Source organism: Hirundo rustica, chromosome 24 (assembly GCF_015227805.2).
Source record: "Hirundo rustica isolate bHirRus1 chromosome 24, bHirRus1.pri.v3, whole genome shotgun sequence".
Lineage (NCBI taxonomy): Eukaryota > Metazoa > Chordata > Aves > Passeriformes > Hirundinidae > Hirundo > Hirundo rustica.
The window spans coordinates 5,927,108-5,945,461 of record NC_053473.1 but is presented as its reverse complement, the minus strand read 5'-3'; the positions used below and the strand labels follow the sequence as shown (position 1 = coordinate 5,945,461).

Below are 18,354 nucleotides of genomic sequence, written 5' to 3'. Positions count from 1 at the left end.
TCCTCTAGGAAGTGATGCTCGGGGTGATAACTGTTGCTAACTCACGTCAGTGATGAAGATGCCGAAACATCCCGGCAGACCGGTCCCACCCGGTATCTGGGTCTCAGCAGGAGGATGATGAACCCCAGAGATCCTTTATTTCACCGTGCCCAGAGATGCCTGGGGAGAGGGGAGAATGACCCCGAACCGGGCGGGCTGGGAGGGCAGGGAGGAAGTGGTCAGATATAAAACGAGCATCTCGGTAATTATTTGTGTCCTGGCGTGTATCTAAGTGGGTTATTGCCCAACACAGGAGGAGAAGAGGGGGTGGGAAAAGCTGGTGATTCAGGCAGGAGGACGTATCGAGAAACAACATCCAGCTGGCCGAGAGCTTACGGAGAGATCTGAACGTGCCAGGACCTCCCCTTGCCCTCTCCGAAAGTCAGCGCGCACCTTGACACCGGGATGAGCAAAGTTTCCTTCCACGGAGAGCCCCGGCTGATGCCTTGGAGCGGAGGACGGGAGGAGATTGCGGCACAGCAGGGCAGGAAGGAAAGGATGATGCGGGGAGCCGAAACTTTGGGGAGAATTTAGGTCAATAGAATCATTATGCAAATAGGAGCTAATGGGTCTGGAAAGGGAGGTCATCAACCCCGCTGCTTTCGGGATCACGGGGCACTGCCGTAAAACTGCCCCGGCCGCGGGGTGTTTGTGATTCCAGCTCTGAGCTGCACCCACGGGGCTCGGGAGCAGCGGGGAGAGCCGTGCCTCTTCCGATCCAGTGCCCTCTGCAGGGCGTCCCTGCCGCTCCTTTTCCCCTGGAGGTTCCGCTCCAAGAGCCACGACAAGCTTTGCCTTTGGGTAACAGAACGGATCGGTGTCCTGGGCTCTTCCCTGCCCCTCGTGCCAAAAGCCTGTCTGATAAGCAGTCGTGGTTTTCCCACGTTTCCCGTGATCCTGTGGCTGTTCCCAGCCTTTCTCCCAGCCCCACAGCTCTGCTCGGAATTTCCAGTTCTCCTTGGTGAGTATTTTGTGGGTCTGGACTCAGCAGCAGCTTCTGAGGGCTGATAAACCCGCCCGAGTTCCTGGTGGTCCCCCTGACCTCCATCCCTTCTGCAACCAGACCCAAGCAGCCAATTAAATCCCAGCCCTTTAATGAATTTCCCCCGCCGAGGGAAAGTGCTGCCAATCAGGAAAAAATAATAAACAGAGCAGGTATAGAGGGGAAAATATCCCCATGATTAAATTCCATCTTAAACAAACAGGCCCGTGATGTCAGCGTCTCGGACAGAGTCAAGTTCTCGGCTTGGCTTATCACGGCCTTGCCCTAGATCAAACAGCAGCTCAAACCTCTGAGATTTGGGAATTAAAGAGCACGAGGAGCTGCGTGGCTGCTCCTTGAGCAAAAGGCAGAGCCTGGTGCTGGCGGGATGAGCCCAGAGCTGCAGAGCTGGTTTGAACCCCGCAGCTGGGGCAGGACCCCGGAGCAATTCCGTGAGTGTGGAGGGGAGAGCAGAGTGCCAGTCAGCTGCTGCATTGCAGGGACCAGGTTTTTCAAGGTCTCCCTTCCAGGGTAAGCATGGAAATAAAGGACAAAATCTGGGAGAAGAGCTCCAGGTGCTCACGGGTTTTCAGGCAGCCCGTCCCTGCAGTGGGTGATGCTCAGAAGTGTAAAATTTGACCTCGCCGAGAGCACAAATGGGATGTGATACTCGGAGCAAACAGCACACAGGAGCAGAACTGCTCCGCTCTAGCAACGTGGTGTGGGTGACCAACGCTGTCCCAGCAGGTCAGGAGCTGACCCCAGCCCGGCCAGCCCCAGCCCAGGCTGTGCATGCCAGGCACAGACCTTTTCTCCCCGAGTTCGTCCTGCAAACACTCGCTGAGCTCTTATCTGCTGTCCCCGTGCTGGTGATAGCTGTGCTTGGGAAGAGGAAAGTCACATTGAGGTTCCTGGCCCGTGTTGATAGGAGCCATTGGCACAAGGCCACTTTCCTGCGCTGACGTAGGCACAGAGCAGGAGCTCCAGTCCAAGGAATGAGTCAAATTTTGGTGGGAGAGCCATCTGATCCCTGCCTGAGGCGTGATACCAGGGCCCAAACCGATCCCAGCGCCGGAGATGGGCATTCAAGGAATGAATGTCCCATTCAGCTGGCTGCCTCTTAATTTTAGGGATTAAAAATCAGTGCTCTTGAAAAAACTCTTCCTCCTTGGCCTGCCCCTCTCCATCCCCCTTCTCCTTGCGCAAGGCACACCCAGCCCTCCGTGCTGTTTGCTTCGGGATTGGGTTCAGAGGTCCAACCTCTTCCCAATCCCGTGTGAATCTCCATCCCAAACACCCCCTCCCGGCCCCATTGCCCAAGAAAGGGCCATAAAAGCAGCTCCCCCCTGTCCCCCGGCCCAGGTCTGCCGGGACAACGCAGGCACAGGTGCAAGGGTTTGGTTGCAACACCAGGACAAGGTCTTGACTCCCGTGCCCCCGGAGCGGCCGGAGCCTTCAGCGCCTGGCTGCGGCCGCAGGTGCCGCGGGAGCCCCGGGGCAAGGCGGTGAAAGGGCCCAGGTGCTGCAAGGTCAGCAGGGGAAGCCACCAATTCCTCCCTGAGAGCTGCCTGGCACGGGTGCTGCGCTCCAGATGTGGCAGTGCCAGATGTGGCAGTGCCAGGTGCTCCCCCGGACTGAGCTGTCCCTCAGCCTCCTGCCGCACGGCCGCTCCCCTCTGCCTCTGCGAGCGCCCAGGCAGCAGGAGGAGGAGGTTCCTGCTGTCACTCGCTCAGCTCTGGCGCTTCAGGAGATGTTGTATAATTCACCTCTGCCACCGGGCACCCGCGGATCCGCCCCTGCACTCCCCGGTCACTCTCTGCAACCTCCTGGCGTTGGGACATTCCAGCACCGAGTCCAGCTGATGGACCGCAGCAGGAACTCACCACCAAGGGACCCCAGAGTCCCTTTCTTTTCCTCACTTCAAATTTGGTTGATTTAGTTTTGTTTTAGCTTTGGCTCTAGATGGCCACAGGCTTCACCTACGAATGAACTGACTCAGGAGGAAAAGCCAGCGGTGGTAAAGACACATCTACAGTCCCACATTTCTGGCACAAGTATTTGCGGGGAAAAAAATAATTCCCAGTAATCTGGGGAGGGGGAAGAAGCAGGGGTTGTGTTCAGGGGGCTGAGGCCATGAACCGTGCACACACCTTTGTCCCTGGGGTTTAACCTTTTCTTAACCTTTACCCATTAGGAACAGAGGAGGAAGACACCCGAAGATATATAAATCAGTTATGGAAAATATCCATGCCTCAGAAAAGGCAAAATGCCAGAATCCATAAAGTTCAGTCAAAACTTTGCTGTTCCAGTCCGTTTTCCACCAGGAACCACCGTGATGGCTGGTGGAATAAAAGCTGGAGGGGGAAGGGGTGAGAGGAGGTGCTGAGGGGCTCTGATGGATCCTGGGCAGGCGTGGAAAGGGTCCCGTGCCACGGAGCAGGGCCGGGAGGAGACATCTCTGCCTCCCTCCAGCTCCCACCTCCCATCCCAGTGCCCCGAGCTGCCCCTCGTCCCCCGGGACCTGCCCTCCCATTCCCCCGCTCCTGCACCTTCTCCACGGAGCAGCAGGCATTAAATCAGCGCTTCCTTCCCGTTCAGCTCCAACATTCGGAGTGTTGAGCGGTGATTTGCATAAGGCAGATGTCCCTTTTCTTGCTGGGAGTGACCCAGCCCGGGCAGGCAGCGGGCAGAGCTCTTGTGCTGCCGGCGCTGGGCCCGTGCCAATGTTTGATGTACCACTTCACACGAGTTTCTAACCAAACTAGCTCCGTGCCTGGTAACCAGGATAATAAAACCTCCAGGCATCTGCCAGCTACTGAGGGTGAAGCCGAAGTGTTTGGCTGGCAGGGTGTTTATTGAGTGAAATGTTTATGCTCAGCAGCTCGGATCCCGCGCTTTGCTGCGAGCGGGCGAGCGCTGCGGGCACGGGGGATCTGCCCTGCGCTGACACCGGGGCAGCAAAGCCCACGCTGGGCACACGTTCCCGGGGATTTGTTTGGTTTACCCGCTTGTTCCCAACCCCACCCCGACTCTCCGTTGCTGTCGGAGCCGCATCAGCGCCGTGGCTGTGCGGGGAAGGGCTGGGCTGGGGCGAGGCATTGGGCACACGGCCCGGGGTGCTGTGCTTTGGGATGTCCACACACCCCAGCGGGGTCCTCCAAAAGCTCCCCTGCCCTGCTGTCCCCCGGGCTGTCACCTTGCTGGGTGTGGCAGAGCAGTGCCTGACCCCAGGAGCAGCTCAGGCCAGCCCCTGGAATTGCCGTCTCCATCCCCTTCCCGTGGAAAAGGCAGCCGAGGTGGGCAGGGGTGGGCGGGAAAGGGCATTTGGAGGAAGGAGAAGAGACACTCTGCTGTCCCTCAGTGCCAGTCTCTGCTCTCCCCGTGTCCCTGACACAGACCCTTGAGCAGCAGGAGGGCAACGAGAATCCGGAGGAATTAAAAAGTCTGCCGCGTTCCTGCAGCGCCTGCCAGCACGGATCGGGGGTGCCTGCTGAGAGCTCACTCCTCCACATGCTCCCGCCCCTCTGGATCCGCTCTCGGAGGAGGAAAAACACCTCTGGGGTCACCCCGTCCATCCTGCCCCGCAGGTGGAGGATGGGACGGCGTTTCTGTACCGGGAATCTCTGACCCGGGGCAGAAACACTGCGTGACCAGGACAAATGTCACCGCAGGGACTTATCTCTGAGGGAAAGGAGGACAGGTCCCCAGATCCAGGTTCCAGCCTGCTTACAAATAAGGTGTGGACAAATTTTATCAGGGCAGAGCAGAAAGCATCCCAGCTGTGGGAACTGTGGTTTTCCACCGTGGAGCAAGACTGAATTGGGGACATTTCCTCTTGCTTACGTAGGAAGGAGCCTGCCCAAACTGGACCTAAACATCCCTTGAAACGGCGCTGGGAGGAGCTGGAGACCCTGCACCCCGTGTGACCGGTCTCAGTCTGGGAGCACTCCTCATTCCCAGCTTTAAAACTCCCTCCTGACCTGACTGTGAGCACCAGGATGTCCTGAACAGGCAAATCCGCATTTGTGGGCTGGGTTCCTGTGCATAACCAGTGCTTCCCCTGCGGGCTCTGGGCTCCACATCCCTTCCCTCCCTCCCGGGATGTGCAACACTCAGTTTGGGCGCAGCATCCTCAGGGCAGGGACCGCTTTCCACAATCCCACGCACAGAAAGTTCTGCTCATAACCAAGTTCCAGAAACAGAGCGTTTCTCATCAGTGCTGCCTGCCCTGTATCAGCGAAATCCCTCCACGCATCTCAGCAGGAGCCAGGGCGGGATAAGACGGCAGGATTTATTCTAGCAATAATTAATTCGCATTTTTGGCTCTTCCAGCCTCTCTCCTCGTAATAAATCAAGCTGCCGGGCCGTTGGTGTTGCTAATTCCTGAGTAAATCTGCCGCCGTAAATCCCCTTGGCGAGAGGAGGGAGGAAAAGAGAAGGCGGAGGGGGGGGGAGAAAGGACGAAAAAAAAAAAAAAAAAAAAAAAAAATAAAAAAAAAGTGCCAGTTCTCCAAATAGTGCGCCTCACACCCAGTGGCTGTGCAAGCGGAGTGTAAATCCCCCACGCCCACCCAGACAAAGAGCCCGATTGTTGGAGTTACCTGCGCCTCGGAGAGCGGCCGGCGGGGCGCGGGGGGTGCGGGGGTGGCAGGAGCGGTGCTGCCCAGGAGCCGTGCGGAGACCTGCGCTCCGAGCAGCCCGTGAGTCATTTATAAATCACCTCACTCAAGGGGACCGAGGGCTGTGCTCGGCGCCTGATTGGCCTGAGGAGGTAATTGCGAGCGGGTACACCCGGGCTCAGCGCAGGAGATAGCCCGGGGAGATAAGGGCAGATCTGAGGAGGGAGAAGAGCTTTTTTGGATGTCCCTCCTCACCCCACCCCTTCCCTCACGGCTCTGCGGGTCCCCCCGTGCTCCGGGTGACAATAAGCCATATTCACGGCCCCCCTGCCCCTCCCTCCCCTGCCGGGCAGCCGAGGATGCTTTTGTTGGCCGCGGTGGGCAGCGTCCGCCCGGCCCTCGAGCCGCGGCCCCGGGATGGACAATGGGGCGCTTTGTGCCAGCGGGAAGGGATCGGCGGCGGAAAGCAAGAGTGTCTCTCGTTTCCAGGTTCAAAGGGATGAGAGAGAAGGGGAAGCGCCGCTGTCTGCCCGGTGCAGAGGCTCGGGATGCGCCCCGGCGGGGTTCGGGGAGGTGCGGGACGCTCGGGCTGGGCTCTGCCCTCAGCCTGGCAGGCAGGAGCTGGAGGGTTTGGCAGGTTCTTCTCACGCCCCTGGCAGGGGACAGCGATGAGCGGCGAGGGGCCGGGAGGAGCTGCAGCCTGCGAGCCACCCCTGGGCCCGGGAGCTGCCAGGGTTTGGGGACAGGCAGCGTTTGGAGCTGGAAAACTCCTGGGGTGGGTCAGGGAGCAGCCGGCTCAGAGCAGGGGATGGGGCTCACCCCGTGCTGCCACCGTGTCCAGTACATGGCAGCACCACTGCGCCTAGCTGGGGCCGGGATCCTGATCTCCCTTCTCCGGGTTCCTGATCTCCTCTAGTGTCCAGGATCCTGATCTCCTCTAGTGTCCAGGATCCTGATCTCCTCTAGTGTCCAGGATCCTGATCTCCCTTCTCTGGGATCCTGATCTCCTCTAGTGTCCAGGATCCTGATCTCCTCTTGTGTCCAGGATCCTGATCTCCTCTTGTGTCCAGGATCCTGATCTCTCTTCTCCAAGATCCTGGACTCCTCTAGTGTCCAGGATCCTGATCTCCCTTCTCTGGGATCCTGATCTCCTCTTGTGTCCAGGATCCTGATCTCCTCTTGTGTCCAGGATCCTGATCTCCTTTCTCCAGGATCCTGATCTCTCTTCTCTGGGATCCTGATTTCCCTCTTGTGTCCAGGATCCTGATCTCTCTTCTCCAGGATCCTGGACTCCTCTCTTTCTCCTCTCCTCTCCTCCCAGAGGGATTTGAGAGTGCAGGAGCCAGGTACGGCCCAGAACGCTGCAGGTGCTGAGACGGACAGGGAAGGACATCAGCACGGGATGGGACGAGGAACGGGACAGGGACGTGTCCCCAAAGGAATTGGCCACCAGGAGGAAGCTGCAGGGGGTTATTTGTTGCGGAGGAATTGTTCTCTCGTGTCCCCGTTGTCCCCAGCCTGGCACCTTCACGGGGGTGGCTCGGCTGCCCTCCCTCCTGCGGGTGTCCCTGGGCGGTGCTGCCACCTCCGAGCGCTGGAAAACGCCGGGAAAAGGGAGCGGGGAGAAACAGAAGGGCAGAAAACCGCCGCTGGGGTGAGGAGCGGGAAGAAGGCAGCGGTGTGGCCTTTGCTCGCTCCCAGGGTAGAAATTCCTGGTACTTCGTGCACGCTCGAGGCATCAGCAGCTACTGCCAAGAAACCTCATCGCATGCAAATCAATCATCGCGCCTGGAGCACGGCAGAGGAACACCCGGCGAGGTGCCCGAGCGAAGGGGGCTGATTCATTGTCATCTGACCCACAGGGGTAGTCATTGCCGGGCAGGTGTCCCGTAAATACCATTAATAACTCATATCCACTGGGGTTGTGTTTGTGGTGGTTTTTTTTTTTTTTTTCTGTTGTGTTTTTGTTGTTGTTGCTGTTGTTTGTTTGTTTGTTTGTTTTGTGTGTGTGTGTGTTTTTCTGGTTTTTGTTTGTTTGTTTGTTTGGTGTGGTTTTTTGCCGTGTTGTTTTGGTTTTTGTTTGTTTCAAGGGCAGCCTGATTCGCTGCCTGTGGCAGCGGGAGCAGCCCAGGAGGGTCCCAGAGGCTCCTGGCACAGGGCAAATCCCGGGAACACGGGGCTCCAGCATCCACAGGGATCCTGCGCCACAGAAAGAGGGGGAACAGCATCCGAGGCGATGCTAATTAACATCCAGGGCTAATTAGCTGGAACGCTCATGCCAAAGGGGAAGGGCATTTTCCCTAGCGAAGCTCCACCGAAGGAAGACGAAGGTAAAATTCCAACGCTGGCTCCTGGCACGAGGGGAGCGGGAGCAGCTGGTGCTGCTCATCCTCTGCCCTGCTCTGTGCATCGGGCCCTGGGCGGGCGCACGGGGGGGCCAGCACCATCGACAGTGGGATGGCAGCTCGTGGGATTCCAGCTTGTGGGATGGGAGCTCGTGGGATGGCAGCTCGTGGGATGGCAGCTCCATGGGATGGCAGCTCGTGGCATGGCAGCTCGTGGGATGGCAGCATGTGGGATGCTAACTCCATGGGATTTCAGCTCCATGGGATGCTAACTCCATGGGATTCCAGCTCTTGGGATGCCCCTGACCCCTGGCACAGGCAGGAAAGCGCTGGCTGGGCACGGTGGGACACCAAACCACCCCAGAGTGGCTCAGTGCTGCCCTTGCCGGGGCTTGGGTTGGTGCTCTGGCAGGGCTGCTTGGATTTTTGTCCCGCCAGCACTGGCAAAACCCGGTGAAGTTCTCAGCCAGGTGCGAGGTAATTTTTCCATGCACTCAAACTTCCACGAGACCTCCAGGCTCCCCCGTCCCTTCCCAGCCCCGGTGTCCCTCCTGCACACACGGATTCCCTTTTGTTTCCTGCTGCCTGTGGCAGGAGCTGCTATTCCAAAGTCCTGCTGGGTGTGATCAGGATTAAACGAGGTCTTGCCCTGCAAAGAACCCGGCCCTGTGCAGCCACCGATGGTCCTGGGGCACTTCTGGCCTGGGAGGCACGGTCCTGGTCAAATTCCATTTTCAGTAATTATAAATACAGCTCATTCTGCCTCTTTCTGCTCTGGCCAAACTCCCCCCGTGGGGCCCGAGGATGTGGCCACCAACAGAACGTGCGCAAGGCGTGGATGAGCTTCTGGGAAGCACCGGGAAACCGGGGAGCACCGGGACACGGAAAGACAGCCCAGGGACTCCCCAGGTCAGCCCGGGGTGCACAGACTGCTGAGCTGGCTCCCTGCTGGGCAGATAGCAGCGCTCCGTGCGCTGGAATGCGTGCTTTTGTTTGCAGGTGATTAATTTTAGCAGATACGTCGCGCCTAATGGGGGCAATAATTCAGCGGCAATAATTCAGTGGTAATAATTCAGCGGCGGCCCGAGGCTGGGGGCAGCAGGCAGCGCACGCCCTGCGGTTCCTGGGAGATGATGGCACCTGCAGGGAGCCCTCCTCCCTGCATCCTTCCCTCCCTCTCCCGTCCCCAGGCCTGCAGCCAGAGCTGCTCCTCACTTTCGGGGGGTTTTCTGAGGAAACAGGGCTTGTGCAGGCAGAGGTGTGGGCAGGAGCAGGGTTTGGGATGGAGACTGTCCAGGTGTGGGCAGGAGCAGGGTTTGGGATGGAGATATTCCAGGTGTGGGCAGGAGCAGGGTTTGGGATGGAGATGTTCCAGGTGTGGGCAGGAGCAGGGTTTGGGATGGAGATGTTCCAGGTGTGGACAGGAGCAGGGTTTGGGATGGAGATATTCCAGGTGTGGCAGGAGCAGGGTTTGGGATGGAGATGTTCCAGGTGTGGGCAGGAGCAGGGTTTGGGATGGAGATGTTCCAGGTGTGGGCAGGAGCAGGGTTTGGGATGGAGATGTTCCAGGTGTGGGCAGGAGCAGGGTTTGGGATGGAGATGTTCCATGTATGGACAGGAGCAGGGTTTGGGATGGAGATGTTCCAGGTGTGGCAGGAGCAGGGTTTGGGATGGAGATGTTCCAGGTGTGACAGGAGCAGGGTTTGGGATGGAGATGTTCCAGGTGTGACAGGAGCAGGGTTTGGGATGGAGATGTTCCATGTATGGACAGGAGCAGGGTTTGGGATGGAGATGCTGCAGGAGCAGCCTCTGAGGAGGGAGCCTGGGGTTCCCATGAGGATCTGGGGGGTGCTGAGCAGGTCGAGGGGTGCTGGGAGGTTTTTCCTCAGGGCTGATGCGCTGCTCGGGCGGTGACACTGCACAGGGGACAGCTCAATCCGGGGGGTGTCCTCCTTCCCTGCCCGTCTGTCCCTCCCTCCTGGAGCGTTTAAAACCCCTCAGCCCTGTGGGAAAGCAGAAATCCGAGCTGCCAAATCCCTCCAGGAGAGGGGCGGCCGTTCCTGGGGCAGCGCCGGCTGTGCCCAGTGCTGCGGGATGCTCCGAGCTGCCGGTGCCGCCGCGATGTCACCGCACAGAGCCCGGCTGGAGCGCTGAGGTTCCCAGGGCTGGTTATCACCATTCCCCGCTCTCCCAGGAATGCAGAGCCCGGGCTGGATGCCACCATCCCGCTGGCAGAGGTGGCCCGGCCGTTGGCCCCGCGGTGCCAGGGCTGGAGCCGCAGGTGCCACCTGAAAGGGACCCGCCGGCGCTGCCACCCCCGCTCGGTGTCACCAGCTGGCACGGGGGGGCCCGGTCCGGGCAGGAATGAGGAACAGCGTGTCCCGGAGGGAGGCAGAAGGGTGATTTACAGCGCCAAAATGAAGGCTGGAATGCAGGAAGGCTTCGGGAGGTTCGGAGCTGCCCCCGCGGGCGTCCGGGGCCCTTTGGGTTCTCTGGGCTTCTGGGGCTGTTGGGTCACGGCTGCTCGGGGCCCTCCCAGCCCGCCTTTAGTGTAGTGGGTTAACAGAGTTTTGGTTTGAGTTAAAAGAGAAATAGAGGTTTTTTTTGTAATTTTGTAAGGGCACGTTGTTTTTTTTTTTGTGGAAGGGATGGGGATTTATCAGAGGGTGATTTTTAGGTATCGATCTATCGCTGAATTGCTGAGGAGGCTGGATGAGGGAGGTCACTGAGGGAAGGGCAGCTCTCCTGCGTGTGGGCTCAGCCCTGTCACAGCCCCTTCTCCCCACAGGCACATCCCCAAACTGAAGGGCTTGTGGGGTGAGACACAAACCCACCCCTGCCTTGGGGAGCAGAGCACGCTCTGCTGGGCAGAGCCAACCCCACCCACCCAAATTTCTGTCTGGAGCACCACAAGGAGCTCCAGAGGGATGGTCACCCCCAAAAACACCCTGAGAGCCCGCAGAGAGCACCTGGCACTGGGCTCTGTCCCTCCCTGGGACCGTCCCGTGCTGCCTGGACAACCCTCGGGTCACCTTGAGCTGTTATCTTATTTGTAAAGCAGGTGTGAGATATCTGCCTTCTCCAGGGCGACTCCAAATGCGCTCAGCAAGGTCTGCCCGAGGCCTAGGGACACGGGGAGCAGCCCCAGCATCCAAAAATTCCTGCCCTTGGAGCAGCCCCGAAGCCTTGGGGGCCCCCAGGCCAGAGGGGTCCAGGTGGAGCATCCCATTCCCCTGGAATTCGGGCTGGGAGCTGGCTCCAGGCGCTGCCTCTCCCACCCCTCCAGGCTTTCTGCCCACTCTGCCCCAGCAGAATCGACCCAAACCGGGCTTTTTTCTCACGTAAACCATCGAATTCCTGCCAAGGGAGGTTTTCCAGCCTGAAAAAGAAAAAAAAAAGAAAGGAATTTCCCCTCAGAAAAAAAAAAAAAAAAAAAGAAAGAAAATACCTGGGAAGGTGCGTGGAGGAGAACGTGTGGCTTCTCCAGGAAAGGGAGCGTGGTCCCATCACCCCTGCTCCTACCTGGCCTTGGGCAACTCATTTAAAGGGAGATAAGCCCTGAAATGAACCCGCTCATTGTTGGGGGCCCCGAGGTGAATGCCTGCAGAGGAGCTCAGGTGTTGGACGTGAGGAGCAGGAGCAGGAGCAGGAGCAGGAGCAGGAGGTCCTGTCGCCCCCGGCCAGAGACAGCAGCAGGCAGATTCCAGATGAATCTCAAATGCCTGATGTCAAAGCAGATGCCTGGTTTGGCTTTTTTTTTTTTTAGGGGTTTTAGGAGTGTTGGTGCGGCAGCCGTGGCACCAGACAAGGAGGCAGCTCAGAAATGCCCTGGAAGAGTCAAAGGGCGTTAAAGTTAAATAAAGCATTTGGGGCCAGAGGGATGCAGGGTCTGGGTGGGATCTGGTGGGAGAGGGATTCACTGCCCCGAGCCTCCCCCGGGCTCTGTCGGTGCCCTGGCTTCTGGTCTGCTCCAGCCCCATCCGCAGGGATGCTGGTGCCGCCAAAATGTGCCAGAATAACGAACTTTCTAACACGATTTGAAGTATTTAATCTTTAAACTCCATTCAGCGGCTTCAGAAAAACTGAAGATTTCTGTTCTCTGTCCTTTTGGGGACAGTGACACTTGGGGAGGGACAGTCACACCCACCCCATCAGTGTCACCCCCTCACTGGAGGTGAGGCAACAGCTGTGCTTCAAAGCTGGGCTCATTGTGTGTCCTTTTTGGGGACAGTCACGCCTTTTGGGGACACTCACACCTGGGGGTGACAGTCACACCCACCCCATCAGTGTCACCCCCACCCCATCAGTGTCACCCCCACCCCATCAGTGTCACCCCCTCTCTGGGTGTGGGACAACGCGGCAGCGACTGAGGAAAGGGAGAACGGTCCCTCGGGTAGTTCCCAGCACCGGGAGCGTTCTGGGGAAGAAATCCCGCTGTGCCACAGGCGAAGCCACCGCGCCGAGCTTCACCCCCGGTGACAGGGACCGGGGCTGGCCCCGGTGGCACCGGGAGGCTGCAGAGCCCTGTGCTGACACCTCCGGAGGCGTTTACTGCCCCGCGGCACGGCGGGGCACAGATAAGGCTCTGTGTGATGCCCTGGCTTTGTTTTCCACGTCTGACGCCTTTGAAAGGTCACCTGGAACTTTGAACCTCTGGGGTTTATCAGGTCGGCTTTGAAGTGGCTGAAGCCACTGCCTTACTCCCAGTCCCAGCTCCAGGTTAATGGGGCTACTGCTTCCAAACAGGAAAACTTGGGGGTTTTTGTTTGTTTTTTTTGTTTGGGTTTTTTTGTTTGTTTTTGTTTGTTTGTTTGTTTGTTTGTTTTTTAAATTTTCTTTGCAGATTTTGAAGGTATTTTCCAGCGCCTTTATTGAAATTCTCACATTTCCATAGAAGAATTGAATCCCACCCAGCTGCAGGTGCCGCAGGCTGGGGTAGGTGGACGTTCAGGGACAGGATCTCATGGTGGGATTGATGATCTCAGAGGGATTTTCCCACCCAAATTATCGATTCTGTGATTCTTGGGCGCTGCTGGGACGTGTCTCAGGAAGGAGCAGTGGAGCAGCTGCTCTCTGCGGGTGCTGATTCCTCAAACGCTGAGGGCAGATCTTCAAGAGGGCTGGGATGGTCGCTGTTTGGTCCCCCAAATCAGGGCGGGATTTTAGGGATTTTTCTTGTTCCCGTGGGTGAATGAAGACCTGCAGGGACGGCAGAGCAGCTGGGGAGGCTCTGGTTGTTGGACTGGGCACAGTGGGCGGGAGAACAGAGGGCTCAGGTTTGGTTCCCCCGCAGTGGCCACAGGCCGGGGTGAGCTCAGCAGCTCAGGTGGCAGCTCAGGAACTCACTGAGTCACTCAAGGCAAATATTTTCCCCTTTGATTTTCACCCTGAGAAAATCTCGGCCTGACCTTGTTAATCCCACGTGTTGCAAACCTCACCCCCCCCCCCCGTGTCCTTTATCGGGTTTCGGCCGCGGGACAGCGTTACCAGCTCAGCACCTCTGGCTGCTGCCCGGCCCCGTGCCACCCTGCCCGGCCCGGGAGGGATGCACGGAGAGGAGAAGCCGCAGGGTGTGCCAGGTGCCGCAGGATGCCACCCGAGCTCCTGCCGCTTCCCGAGGCCGCAGCATCCTCCTCGGTGCCGATCTCCGTGCCTGGAATGATCTCGCACTCGCTGTGAGCCCGGCCCGAGGCTCTGGACAGACCCCAGCCCCGCAGGGAGCTCCTGACCCTGCCCGGAGCATCCAGGGCTGCAGGGGCACCCTGAGCCGAGCCCGCAGCTCCCCCCGGGCTCCAGCTGTGCCACTCGCGGGCTTGTGCCAGAGGCTGCCCAGCCCCGGCTCCGCGGGCAGCCTTTGTGCGACCCGCCCAGGCCCGGGTGTCCGAACTGCCTCTAAACTGATCAGGGTTTTGTTTGGCAGCGCCGGGAGCTGCTGCGGGAAGGGTGCGGCGATGCCAACATCGCTGCTGGCACGGGCAGAGCTCGGCACCCGCGTCCCGACAGCCGGGACCGGGCCGGGGGATGCTGCGTGCCAGGGGGGGCTCCGGGTGGGCGCAGGGAGGGGAAAAGGGCGTGCGGAATGCGGGGAGGAAATAGTTAATGCCCCTCTCGTCCCGATAGCCCGGGACAAATCCTCTCCCCGGCCCGGTGCCCAAACAAACAGGCGGAGCGTTGCGTAAGGAGCGGGCTGGGAACCCTCCGCTCCTCTCCGGCCGGGCTCCAGCCCCGCAGCCCCCGCGCCCCCCGTGCCCAGCCCTGGCTCAGGATTCACCCGTCCCGAGCTCACCTGCCGGGCGCTGCCCTGCCGCTGCCACCCCTGGGTGCTGCCACCCCTGGGTGCTGCCGCCCCTGGGTGCTGTGACCCCTGGGTGCTGCCACCCCTGGGTGCTGCCACCCCTGGGTGCTGCCGCCCCTGGGTGCTGTCACCCCTGGGCGCTGTCCCCACGAGCAGCTCCGGGCGGTGCCTCTGTGGGACCCTCGGGGGTCTGGAGGGAGGGCGGGAGGTCCCTGGTGCCTTCCCTGGGAATCTGATCCAGCCTGGAATCCCATCCAGCCGCGGGCTGCTGGGAGGAGCCCGGAGAGGAGCGGGATGGATGCGGGAAGGGAAGCGGGAGCCGAGCTCTGCTCCCAGGGCTCCCTCTGCCGATTCCAGGGCCGGGCCACCTCTGCACACCCACTTCGCTCCTCCCCTCTCCCTTGACCCAAAATTTGCGCTGGAAAAAAAAACCAAAAAAACATTAATAGAATAAAAATTGCCGGACCCAAAATGCATCCCCCAGCGCTGAGAAGCTGAACAGGCTCAGGGAGGAAAGTCTGGAGCCCCCACCCCGACTTCGTGCTGCGGGAGCTGGGGAGCGTTTTACAACACATAAATAGGAATCAAAACGAAATATTTAAGTTCATTTAATTTCATTTAAAAAAAAGAAAGAAAAAAAAAAAAAAAAAGAGTACCCCTGACAAAGTGCTTTTTTTTTTTGTTTTCTTTTTGAGACTCCTCCCCAGCGAGGCGGGAGGAGGAAGGTGTTCGATGGGGGATATGCGTGAGAGGAAGGGAAACTGAGGCAAGGAATCGTTCCCTCGGCAGCGGCTGGTCCCAGGAGGGCTCTGTGCCGAGGCCACCGGCCCAAATCGTCCCCTGAGGCCCAGCCCGACCCCGAGCGCCGTGCGGTGGAGGGCGACCCGTGGTGCCCAGGCCCCTGCAGAGGCAGCGGGAGCAGCGCCCGCACCCCCGGCACCGCCACCGCGGGGACCCCGCCCGCTCGGGGGCACGTCCAGGGGGACTGCACCACGCTGAGGCCACGGGGAGAGCAGCTCCGGAGCCCCGGGGAGCAGCAAATCCCGGGGTGTGCGGGCAGCCGGCCCTGGCACGGCCGGTCCCGGCGGGCAGCGGGCGCGGAGCCCCGGGCACGGCCCCAGCCGCGGGCATCGCGGGCTCCGGCGGCGCCGGGCTCAGCAGCAGCTCTGCTTGGGCTTGTCGTTGGGAGTCAGCTTGATGGAGTCGGTTAAATAGCTCTCAAAAATCCCTTTGTACTGGAAAAAACAAACGGAGAAGGGAAAGGATGAGCGAGCCCAGCTCAGAGCCAGCCCGAGCGGCCCCGCCGAGCGCTGGGATTCGGCCCTGAACAGCGGGAAAAAAAAACCAGGGAAAAGCCACCCTGCGCAGGGCTTGGGGACACGAATGTCCCCGCGGCACGGCCGCTAGAGGACGGTGCTGGAAAAGGAAACTGCAATCCCTGCTCCTATCGGTTTAGGGTCAAACGCTGCCGCGTTCCTCATCCCCGCGCTCTCCGTGGCAGCAGGAGCTGTTCCCCACGGGAGGATCTGTCAGAGCAGCTCCGGCCGAGCCCGGATCCCCCCCGGATCCCCCCCGGATCCCCCCGGATCCCCCCCGCAGCCGGGGGATGCTCACCGTGCTCAGCGCCTGCTTGGCGAGGGTCTCGAAAGCCTCGGCCACGTTGATGTTGTTCTTGGCGCTGACCTCGAAGTACGGGATGTCCTTCTCCTTGCACCAGGCCGAGGCCGTTTCCTTGGGCACCTGCGGGGCGAGAGGATGGAGCCACAGCTCGGGGGTGGCACAGGGGACCCGCACTGCCCGAGGCTGTCACTCCTGCTGCCTCTGGTGGCCGCAGCCTCCGCCCCACAGAGCAGCAGGAGCAAAAGCAGCGCTTTATCCCCTCCAGGAGTCCCGGGGGAGGCGGCAGCTCCCTGCCCGGAGCTCTGGTTGTCATGTGAGGTGTAGGGAAAAGTCTGGTGCTGAGGTGGAGCCCTCAAAACCCTTTGGACCCTGCGGCATCCCTGTCGTACAATCGTGGGATTGTTCAAGTTGGAAAAGACCACCAAGATCACCAAGCCCAGCCATGAACCCAGCGACAAACCACGTCCCCAAGTGCCACATTGAACCCTGTCCCCCAGCACAACTTTTAAATCCCTCCAGGGATGGTGACTCGGGCACTGCTCATCCCTGCTCCGCCCTTACCTGCCGCTCACTGAGGTCTATCTTGTTCCCCAGCACGACCATGGGGAAATCCTGTTCCCTGGGAATGACCTTCTCCAGGAAATCGTCTCTCCAGTTGTCCAGGGCCTCGAAGGACTCCCTGTCTGTCACGTCGAAGGCCAGCACGCAGCCGTCGGAGCCTTTGTAGAAGGTCGACACCATGGACCGGAATCGCTCCTGTCCCCCTGTGTCCCAGATCTGGGGCAGAGGAGGGCACAGATGGACACACCACACGAGCAGCGTGGGTGCTGCAGCCCAGAGGAGCGGCTGCAGGGGGTGCCGAGCCCCCAGAATGCCTGTGGGATTCCAGTGCAGTTTACGGATGCTGAAAATCAGGCTGTGAAAATCGGGCTCTGAGAATCGGGCTCCGGAAATCAGAGTCTGAAAATCAGGGTCTGAAAATCGGGGTTTGAAAATCAGGCTGTGAAAATTGGGCTCTGGAAATCAGCTCTGAAAATCAGGGTCTGAAAATCAGGGTTTGAAAACCAGGCTCTGGAAATCAGCTTTGAAAATCAGCCCCGAATCTCGCCCAGCCCTGCACCTCGTGACCGCGGTGGGCACCTGGGCGCACAGGGTGGGACACCCACGGCCCTGGGGGCGGTGCCAGCTCACCCCGCTCACCTGCAGCTTCAGGGGGGTGCTGTCCACCGCCAGCACCTTGGTGAGGATGCTGGCGCCCAGCGTGGTGCGGTAATCCTCGTAGAACGTCTTGTGCACGTACTGGTGCAGCAGGGAGGTCTTGCCCACGCTGGTGAGGAGGGAAGGGGGTGGGCGGGGGCCGGGGGGCACCCAGCGCACGCACAGCTGCCCTCCCTCGCCAGCTCCTTACCCCAGAGCTCCGATGATGATGATCTTCAGGTCCACCTTCTTGCTGGCCTCCATGGACGGGCCCTGGGGGGCGAGAGGGGCTGTGGGGACGGCGCTGGCTCCGGCCACCCTGGGGTGCTGTCCCTGCTCCCACCCTCCCAGCCCGGGATGTGGCTGCGTCCCCACCGTGCCAGCACCGTGCCAGCACCGTGCCCGCCGTGGTGGGGACACAAACCCCCCCATGCCAAGGCCAGCCCAGGTCCCTGCCCACGCCGGGCTCCCCGGGAGCCGGAGCACGCCCGGACTCGCCGGTTCATCGCCATTCAAAGCTGCTGGCAGCCGCTTCCCTGCTTCTCCCACCCCCTCTCCAGCGCAGTCCCTCCCCCTAGGCCTGGCACACGCGCCCGGGGTCCCGCTGGAAGTTAAATTTATTCAATTAGACCCCAGCCGGGTGGAATTGCTTGAACGCAGCCCAGGGAGCGTTCCCGCCCAGGAGCACCCCGAGATCTCCCCGCAGGACGCGTCCCCATGATGTGTCCCCAGGATGTCCCAGGGTCCCTCCGTGCCCCGAGCCCTGCCAGGACCCCTGAACCCCCTTCCCCAGGCGGCACCAGCATCCCCCGGCCGCCCCAGCATCCCCGCGGCACCGGCGGCCGAGGCACGGACGGAAACCCCGGCAGCCTCATCCCCGCATTCTTCCCCGCTGCGCTGGCCAGCCCCGCGCCATTCCCGCTTGGAAAACCAGCGGGGAGCCCTGAGCTGTGGGGTGCAGCCCCCCGCCGTCCCCCTGTGCCCCCCGTGCCAGGGCAGCACCCCGGGCACGGGCAGCGCCTCGTGTCTCAGCACGCACAAACCTCCCGGTCCTTTCGCCAGCTTTTTGGGAGTCCGGATGTTTTTAAACTCAACATGGAGGGTTTTGTTTTTTTTTTTCCGCTCGCTGCTGCTCCGCGGGTCTGGGCTGCCGCCGGGGACTCACCTGAGCAGCGCTCACCTGCCGGGAGGGAGCGGAGGGAGAGGAGGACCGGGGAAGGGCGGCCGGTCCCTGCCCTGCCTCTGCGGGGCCCCGGC

At 60.3% G+C, this 18,354-nt stretch overlaps 1 protein-coding gene across 1 annotated transcript; it reads right to left on the bottom strand.

The window, feature by feature from the left end:
- Positions 1-15,434: 15,434 nt before the first annotated feature.
- Positions 15,435-18,354, bottom strand: RAB7B (RAB7B, member RAS oncogene family). The gene is made up of 6 exons (XM_040085621.2): positions 18,263-18,354; positions 17,309-17,370; positions 17,101-17,227; positions 16,462-16,677; positions 15,895-16,020; positions 15,435-15,515 (listed from the first exon to the last, which is right to left on the bottom strand). Exons 2-6 carry the CDS (start codon positions 17,359-17,361, stop codon positions 15,435-15,437), a joined length of 603 nt encoding a protein of 200 aa, XP_039941555.1. The 5' UTR covers positions 17,362-17,370; positions 18,263-18,354.